Genomic DNA, 9,805 nt, shown 5'->3' with positions numbered 1-9,805 from the left:
GCAGGAATGGGGTATCGATCACCCAGGGACAAGCATAAGCCTGCTCTTATCTTATCTCTTCACACTTCAAGGCACCCTGCAAAGATTCTGCTGGCACCCCTGGGTGCCATGACACTGTGTTTGGCAATCACTGCCCTTGACTAAGTGAAAAATTTCCATGGTTTGAACAAACAGCTGAACTGAAACTTTTGAGCACTGTCAGTGACTTAATTAGTGTAGCAAGCTATCTGGCCTGCTAAATATGTTGGCCACTCACAAAACAAATACCCGTATCTTCAAGAGTGATGGTCTCAGCAAATGAGTCAGTACTGGGTGTTTACAGGGTAAGGGCAAACTTATTTTTCCTTTCAACTTCTCCAAATGCCTCTGTTCACATTTGGAGAAACACTGAAAAATGCTGGCACTTCTGCCCTGATTCTTAGGGTCACATGGAAGTGGCTTTACCTATAAGCATTAGACAAGATCTTCTCCAACTATCGGCTAAGAATAGACATTGCATTGTCCCTGGATAAGTTGTGTTTTTGTCTTAGAAAAAAAATATCCTGGGACTGGCATATACACACATCACCCATGTGCGCTGCAGTATCCCAGGATAAACTGTTACTACCTCCTATCTGGGAAACTTTGTTAGGATTTACCCTGGGACAACAGTCAGAGATGTCTGTATGATTGCACTTAGTCTCAGGATAACATGGCTTATCCTGGGATAAATGCAATGTCTCTTTGCAGCCATGTTTTCCAGGAATAATGGCAGAGATAACAAAAATCCCACTGAAACTGATGCTAGGAACATTATTTGCATGTCTACAGATTTGGTTCTGATTTTGCAACCTATGAAATTACAAAGAATTTCTTATCACAAGCCTTATGCTGCTCAGCAAAACCAGCAGTCTGAAACAGGTACAGTTCACACAGTGGATTTTCTGATCATTCAGAAGCCAGTGATATAGTTATATCAATTCTACTCACTTCAGCAGGTTTGTCTCGCTATTTTCATCCCTCCAGTCCTAAATTTAGAGAGCAGATAATTTCACACTTAGCCAGTAACTATAAAACTTGTTATATTTAGGATGAACAGATAGCTGATGAAATTATACTTTAAGGATGTGGTTACATTTCCTGTGCTTCATGCTAAATCCCATAGCAAAATATGTGAATAAAAATTCTGCTTCTTCAACAAATTCACATACTGCAGAGAATGAAGGTTTAAAAAAAATCCTTTATCTGGACATAATGTTATCACAGAGCTGAAAAGAATTCAGGGTCAAACTCTGCAAGCCTGTTTCCACCCATTTAAATCCATTGAAAATTGAACTATTAATGTACTCTTATAAAAAGTTAATTTACCACACAAGCACGATGAAGTCAGTGTTTGTTTTATATTTGAAGCTAGTTTTCTTCCAAATTTTTCATAAACTGTACCAATTTTTTTGTCAGACACAGAATAAAAATGTAAATTGAAAAAATATAAACAGAAAATGCAGCAATTTTAAATGTTTACAAACTGACTTTGGTTTTGTGACACAAAAGCTTGGATAAGAAGTTGCTAAGGAAGCCAGGATGGGTGATTTATGAAATACACATAATTTCACTCATTGCTGCTGCATACAATAAGACTAATTCAAGGAGTAGAGCATCTCATACTGAAAGTAAGGGTAACAGTCTGGCCTTCACATGCCAAAAGAAACCATCACAATGGAAAGGGAGGGCATGTTCCAAATATTCAGTGAAGGAGACTCATCCCTTGTAGCGGTCCATAAGAATCTTCTGATTCTTGATACGCATATGCATCATGTAAACTGCAAGAGGAACATTTAAAAGTCTGTGTCTTTATAAGTGGAAGAATAATGACTTTAATCAACTGTGATGTAGTTGTGTGATGAAGTCTGAACTAAGGGATGAGGTAATATAGAACATGCTGATTTAAGATTTAAGACATGGGCAAACAAACTCCATCAAGAAGATTATTAGAGAAGAGAATCTCTCAGTTACACATGAAGTTATCTCAGGATAAGATACCTTGCTGAAACATGACATTCTGGCTCTAGAGGAGAGGCAAAGACTTCCAGTCACAGGGTAAAACTTTTAGAAGGCTCATATTGGAAACTGTGACACATAACTCATAAAAATAGTACATTGAGGGGAAAATAAACCTCTCATTTTATCATTGTTTTGAACCTAACAGATCAGAGCTAAACTTTTTGTAGTTAAACTCAGATCCATTTAACATAGCTTCACTTCAGTTTTGTGGTTTTCTTATTATTTTCTACCTGATGCCAAATAAACTGTATTTCTTTGTCAGCCACCAGAAGTAGATGGACAGTCTGTTCATGGGGACAACTGTTCCTGGACACCCTGGAGAGAAGGAATCTGAACTCTGACCTCTAAAAAGGCTGGATCAGGATAAGTTAACAGTCTGAACATCCAGCCATGGGTGAAGAATATTGCATCTTCCCTACCCACAGTACCAAAAAAGGGCCTTTGCCGCAGCAACTGAATATGGGGCAAATTGCAAGGTTACTCCTCCACACTGTCCTCTGGATCGGGGAAAAAAATCTCATGCAATGCCATTTAACAGACATCATGTTTAGCTACTCCCCACCCCAATGACTAAGAAAAGCAAAACTTAACACAACAAATAGCAATAGGAATTCTTCAAGACTTAAATTGGAAACTAACAATTGGATTTTCATTGTTTTATGTTACTTGAATACACAAACAGCAAGCATTAAAATGCAAGAGAGAACAAACTGGCAAGAAAAGAAACACTTGATAACTTCATAAAGCATAGAATGCCAGCATTTTCATGAGCACAACTTTATATACTGCGTATACCTCTAAATCAATAAAAACAAAAACATTCTGGGAAGAAAATAGAACACTTTAGCCAGAAATATAGCGCTGTTCTGATTTTTTCTAGATATAGCTTCTCACTTATTTCCCCCCATTTAGTTCACTGCCTGTCCACCAAGGGAAAAATCCTAATTGATTAATTTCCTAAAGAAGCAGTATTTATGTAGCCAAGATGCTATTGCTGATGTAGGAAAAATGCTGAAGATTATGCAAAGGTGGGCTCTGACAGCACATGTGCAAAGGATTTGCTGCACCTCCATGAAACACTCTGTATTTTAGGTATAGAATTTTCACAATTAGGCCCATTAATAAATTAAAAGAAAGAAGACTGCTCATTAAATATAGAAAAGCCCATAGGTCCCAGGTTTCAGTGATAAAGCCCTATTCCTTGTTTCATATTTAGGCTGCTGTGTTAGCTGAGGAACTAAAGAGAGCAGTAGAGTTTTAACTATTTGGCATATGCATTACAGTGCTAAAATATTCCACATTGCACTCCTACTGCAGAAATTCATTTCCAGGTAAGAACACAGAATTGCTTTTATTCTACTCACTCACAACGATAATTGGCAGGCAACACGGCTGCTGCTCTCAATTTGCTCTTTATATGGATCTCTGAAGACCACATGTGCATGCAGTGGTGACAGAAATATTTTCCATATGAGCCACCACACATTTTTAAAGTCCCTCAGTCTAAGTAAGGTGAGTCCATCTATTATTTTTCTTTTGCTAAATAACAATCAACTGGGACGTAAAAACTTGAGTGACAACTAGAGGGCAATGATCAGCTTCCAGTTACTCTGATCATCGGCCCATTTAAATTCCCTTATCCTCTGTTTAAAACTTTTCCTTACTTTCTTTTAATTAGATCAAAGACTGCATTTCATAACACAAGATTTCATTAAAGCAGATGTTGTTTCTGGAATGGCGTCCATTATGTTTCTGGTTTTTTAAACATTCTTAAAATGCACCCTCTAAAGGTAGGAGCTATACTAAGCTTCAGCCTAGCAGCTTTTGACTCAGATGTGTTTTCAGTTCACTTCCACTTTCTTTAAGCGGGGAAAGTAATTGCTCTGGGCTTTATACAAGGCTATTAGAAACTTCTGACAAGACTAACAAAAGGCAGAGCTCTAAAGCAGAATCACCAACCTTCAGAAGATTTACTTTTCACTTAGCTTTCCTGCATACTGTTGACATATTCAGAGAAGAAAACGCATATTAAAGCATAGATAGCATTATCCATTTATTCCATATTATTATTAAAATATGTAAATATGCATTACATTTCAGGTAGGGATGTAAGGAAAAGATTATCAAATGTTTAAAGAATGTATTTTGCTGGCAAATTCACTAATATGCATTTTCATGTCTATATAATTATGTCAGCTAAATTCTTTCCTAAATGGAAAATGATTAGTTAAATTTTTCCCCTCCAGGATAAAATAAGGGCTTGATGAAAAAGTACTCTGATATAAGCCACAATCTGGAAAACTGCACTTAGGAAATGGATTAGCAACCTCAAATGTTAAAAATTACTTTCATTCCATCACTTGAAATTCCCATATTAATGGGAATACCCCAGAATCACTCTTTACTGTTGCTACCTATATTCTAAAACATGTACTGTAGTTTTGTCTGCCTCTGTTTTAATAATCCCCACACACTGAATGAAGACGCTGTTTTTATACACACACACACACACTGCATGTGCACGCGCACACATACATTGCATGTGCACGCATGCAATAGAGAACATTCTTAAGCACCAAATGAAAAAACACAAGTAAAAACTTTTTGGTCCTGCACCTTTCCTACAAAAAACTTAAATGCAACATTGTATTGTATTGCATCACACCACATACTGCTATAAACAGTATTTTATTTCTGTATACATTAGAAAACAATCCACAAACTATACTGGTGTCTCACAGAAAGCATGATGTACCTTTTGTGTGGCAAATAAAATGAAGCTGGCTTTCAGCAGTTGACAAACTTATTTTACCAGCTAAAAGGCTTTTTGCACACTAAACAACTATTTTTATACAGTAGCAGACCATGCAATTCTAAAATGTCTTACACAACAAAAACCATTTACAATCCCTCTTGATAGATAGACGAGGAAGTGCAGCTCTGACAAGACAATAATTTTTGACAAGACATTATACTTGGCTTACCTCTCCCCCAGGTCTTGCTAACACTGTTGTTTGAGAGTAGAGCAATGTTAGTATCAGGTAGCTGACAAACATTATTACCCAAAGTTAGAGCTACCCTAGAGGAGAAATCCCTCTGCCAAGTCCTAACAGCTAGCAGATGCACTTGTGTCTCAGTATCAGAGCCCTGCACTTCTGCTAGGCACTACTCACTCCCTGTACTACCAAGCGCTTTGCTCTCAGCCCCTGCTCTGAAGACAACTGGTAAGCTGATCTCTTCATGTAATGACTTCTCCCTGCTGGGGGGAGGGGGCTCAAGTCAGCAATGACTGGGGGGCTGTAGTTAGTATAAGGCAAAGAAGGGGAGGGACAGAAATGGTCAATGCCAAGTTATGCATCTGCTCTGGTTCATGGAACAAGCTAAAAGGTAAGCTTTAATGCACGAGGAGGCTTGTCAATACCTTATTGACTTAAGCAGGCATGATTGGAGAAACAGAGGCTAAAACAGCTCGCAAAAGATGCCTGTAGATGGTTAGACAGCAGGAGCTACTTAAAGCTGCAGCACCTCTTTTATTAAAAAAGTTTATAGCAAATAAATCAGCTAAACACTATTCCAGAAAACTAAATGTAACACTGCAGTTTACAAACAGCCTTACATCAGCACAACGTTACAGTCATTATACGGTCCTGCGAGGCAGCGTTTCCCAACCCGTGGGGCACGGCCCAAAAGTGGGTCGCAAGAATATATGAAAGGGTCGCAAACAAACTTTAAAAATGGATCAACAAACTTTAAAACTGTAAAGGAGAAAAACACGGGGAACCATGGGTTTTCCCTTGCAGGCTGGCAGAGTTCCAGCCTGCAAGGAGCTGCTTGGGTCCCCCCTGCCCCACACACACACCCTGCACCACATACTGGGGGCACTGGGTCAAGACTGGCCATCGATGTTTGCAAATGGGTCCTGGTACAGAAAAGGTTGAGAGCCACTGCTGTAAGGGACTCCGTCAGCATACTCCAGTTCTCACTTATAGCCCAGAGGAGTTGGGGTGCTCATTACCCCTTAGAAGGGGCTCAGCTATTTGCAGGAAATGAAACATTAACTGGTATTCTAAAAGGCAATCTCTCTTGTTTTCATGTATTTACAGATAAAAGAAACACTATCTCTTCAAATCCTAGAGTTGCCTAAGCCAAGTGATCAGAAATTACAAACCTTCAAAGACATGAGCGACATGGGGAAGTAATTTGTTTTGTTTTAGTGGGTATGTCAATTTTCAAGAAAATAGTAAACACAGTATAAGAAGCACAGTACATAGTTGTAGTATTAACTGTGCTAAACAGACCACTATGTTTCTGTCTTGGAAACTGAAATAAAAATGCAGAGCAAGAGACTTACAGGATGGAGCGCTCCCCTTTCCTTGGACATGTCTGTGCAGGGGACACTTTTTTTTTTTTGCAAAGCTAAACAATACAGCTATATTTGTGAAACATGAAAAGCACTGCTCTAAAGGCATGCTGACTGAAATGCATCATACTGAACAGCAGGACAGAACAATTTTCATTACATTTAAAAATGTATGGGACTGATTTAGTTCTATATTTTCTTTCCTTCCCTTCCTCATTTTACTTTTAAATTTCTCTTAACTTCATTGTTGCCAACTCGAAGGATTTTATCAAAGAAGTTGAGGATTTTTTAACACCATGACTCCTGAAGTCAAGATTATGCAAGAATCTCACCTTTAATATACATAATATATTTCTACTACTCTGGTTGCAGAAGGCAGCTCAAAAACATGACCTAAAGGCACCTCAGACCCAGAATGCAAAGAAAAAGAAAACAAAAATTATTTTTCTATGAAAATCTCTTGATTTTTGGAGTCTAGTTTATAATTTTTGAGTTCTTTGAGTTTGCAATCCTGTAATTTCATATTTGAATGCTTATGTTTTGTAATACATTCAGACATTTGGAGTGAGAATGCTTTCTCAGATTTTTATTTATTGTATTTTGTTTGACATTTAACTTCAAAACCATCCTTTCCTCTCACTACCCTAAAAAGGAGAGCTTTGCATATTTGGCTTCCTTTCTTTAATTTTCAGACTCATGTCCAAGTAACAACTAAGTACGGTTATGTAATAGGAAGCTTGCAGAATTTTAAATAAATATTGCTTCTACTAAAAGGGTACAGAGTACCAGCATTCCTATTACTGGCACAGGTCAAATTACAGTGTTTTCAATTGACCAAAACTTCCACTGAAATCAATGGGAATTTGGCTCATTTAAAGCCAGTAGTTATTTTCTCTTCAGCTACTGCACTGACCTATTAAAGCCAGTAGTTATTTTCTCTTCAGCTACAGCACAGACCTCCCCGCCATCCAGTAGCATAGCTAAAAATGGATTGGCCCCTCCATCTAGTGGACAGGTAACAGAGATGTGACATCACATCAAATAATTTATATCACAAGTGATTTTTTTTTAAAAGTATCATACCCATCATCATCCCTGCACAGCCCTCTTTTAGATGGGCACTCGCATAGACTCAGGCTTGGCAGAGGGGAGGGCCTATGTGCCGACAGACCATAGCCTACTCAGATCCATCCTTGGCTGAGTCAGAGTAGTTATTAATAACAGGGAATTGATTAATTGTTAAGCCTTTGTCTACACTACAAGTTCTGGTGGTGGAACTATATAAGCAAAAAGACCACATTCACAACCAGTGTCTGTGATAACAAAACCCGCACTACACAGGTGTCTCTTCCAGGGTTGGATCCAGGAACTCCCAAAGGAAGGTGTAAAAGCAGCACCCTGCACTGGAGGGGTGGCTGCACCCCTCTGGTCCCAGCCTCCTTTCCCCCTGCCTACCCCACACTCCAGCCCTACCAATGTAGGCACTGCAGACAATCCAGGCACTTCTTTCAGTCCGTAAAACAAATGAAAATCCCTTCTCCATTCCCCTCCACTGTCCCTGCTGCTTTCCCCACTACTCTCTCCCCAACCCTGTTGCTGCTATCTCTGTCCCCAGTTGACCCCAGCCTGTGTGCAGCCCATTTGGAGCGTGCAGAAGCAACTCTGGTGCTTCCCCTGCCTCTGGGACAACAGGAAAAGCAGGAGTGCCAGTTTGAGGAAGAGAGAGGGGGAGGGGAGGGCATGCATCTCTGAGGACCAAGGAGGAAGGAGGGGAGATTTTCATCTGCTTTAGGGATTTTTAAAAGTCCGCAGAGGCTCCTGCAGTGTACTGCAGTCCAAAACGGGGGTCCACAACACCTCTGGATCCACTCCTGGCTTCTGCTTGAAGAACTTCTGTCATCCAGGGGATCTGGCATAGATCTGGCAACAAAAAAACTCCTATATCTGAGCTATGTCCACACCTCATGCTGCCACCAGAGTTCAATTTGCAACATCCCCAAAAAGTGCAAACATAGGCGTAAGGCTGATTCAGACTTCATATGTGCACAATGGAAAGAGAGGCAGGGTCTAAACCTGACATGTTAACAGCAGCCATGTGGGGGATGAGTCCAGGTTTTCTGTTGTGGGAGGAATGGCAGGTCAGGGGAACTTGCTGGGGATGACAAGTCCATTTTACAACATGGGTAGTTCTGGCATTTGTTTTGTTTTGGTCTTAAACAAAAATTAAATCTCCCAACATTTGAGAAATGGAATCATGTTGAAACACCCATTTTTGTATCAAAACAATCAGGTTTTCTATTTGAGTATCCCTTTCCCTCACTCTTGGATCACAAGTTAATAGACCTCACAGAGCTTTCCATTAAAATGATACATTTCTGCAAAGCATTTCAGCCTCAATAAAACATCAGATAGGAACAAAAAATATATTTAATCAAAAATATGACAAGGTGATGGGGGTGGGTAATTCACCTGAGGATGCAGCCCCATCTGCCTGGAGGGGGCAGAGCATCCCCTGCCTGATTTTTCCGCTGTTGGAGTGGAGGGGGTGGTGGCGTGGGCCAGCAGACGAAGGGGAAGGAGAGGGGTTTGAATCCCCTCCATTGCCCATGGATCCCAACCTGGGTCTGCATGAGTAGGGAAGGTTGCCATGCTTCTGCTCCTCCCACCCCACTCTCCACTTGAGCCCCTGCCAGGGTTTTCTCTTCCTCTCACCATGCCCCATTCCAGGCTGGCAGGGTAAGGCAGGGAGCGGAGTTTAATCCTCCCTACCTCCCTCCCCTCTTCCACTAGCATGGGACCCTAGCCAAGGTCTACCTGGCTGGGACACAGCAGCTTGTCAGGCATTTGCCACCACTTGCCGCTCAAGCAGTGGGGGCCATTGCCTTCACAGCAGCCTGAGGCAAAGGTGGAAAGGGAGGGTGGAGTTAATTTTCCCTACCTCCCCTCTCCAATTGCAGGACCCCAGCCAGGGTCTGCCCACCCCCCCCACCAGGCATTTCCCCCCCACGCCACTCAAGCAGCAGAGGGTGTGGCCAAATGCCTGAGGTAAAGAGGGCGGGAGCGGATCTGGGGTCTCGTGCCAGTGGGAGAAGGGAGGCAGAGGGGATTAAACCCTGCTTCCTTCCCCTGCTTTGTCTCAGGCTGCTGCCCGGAGCCAGTGTCTGGCCACACACCCCACTGCTCGAGCAGTGATTGGGACGCAATGCCTGATAGAAGCTGCTGCACCCCTGCCAGGCAGTCCCCAGTTGTGGTCTCATGTTGGCGGGAGAGAGGAGGGAGTGGGGATTAAACGCCCATCCCTCACCCCCTTCACCTCATGCTACTGCCTGGCGCCAGGGTCTGGCCACGTCCCACACTGCACAAGCTGTGGGGGGGGGGGGGGGGACCGGTCGTACCGGGTGGCGT

General features: G+C 41.6%; 1 protein-coding gene across 4 annotated transcripts in view; it reads right to left on the bottom strand.

Moving 5' to 3' along the window:
- THSD4 (thrombospondin type 1 domain containing 4) overlaps positions 1-9,805 on the bottom strand; it is a 675,583-nt gene that overhangs the window by 278,026 nt on the left and 387,752 nt on the right. Inside the window, exon 1 of one of the 4 annotated variants that reach the window (XM_025213013.1) lies at positions 5,025-5,137. The exons of the other annotated variants lie outside the window; for them this stretch is intronic. Within the exon in view, the coding sequence (XP_025068798.1) occupies positions 5,025-5,096 (72 nt within the window). The 5' untranslated portion in view covers positions 5,097-5,137. Of the gene's footprint in view, positions 1-5,024; positions 5,138-9,805 lie in introns of those variants that run through there. 4 annotated transcript variants of the gene reach the window in all.

This window comes from Alligator sinensis, unplaced genomic scaffold (genome assembly GCF_000455745.1).
Source record: "Alligator sinensis unplaced genomic scaffold, ASM45574v1 scaffold913_1, whole genome shotgun sequence".
Lineage (NCBI taxonomy): Eukaryota > Metazoa > Chordata > Crocodylia > Alligatoridae > Alligator > Alligator sinensis.
Note: the sequence above shows the minus strand (reverse complement) of the source record. Positions and strands in the feature narration are given on the sequence as shown.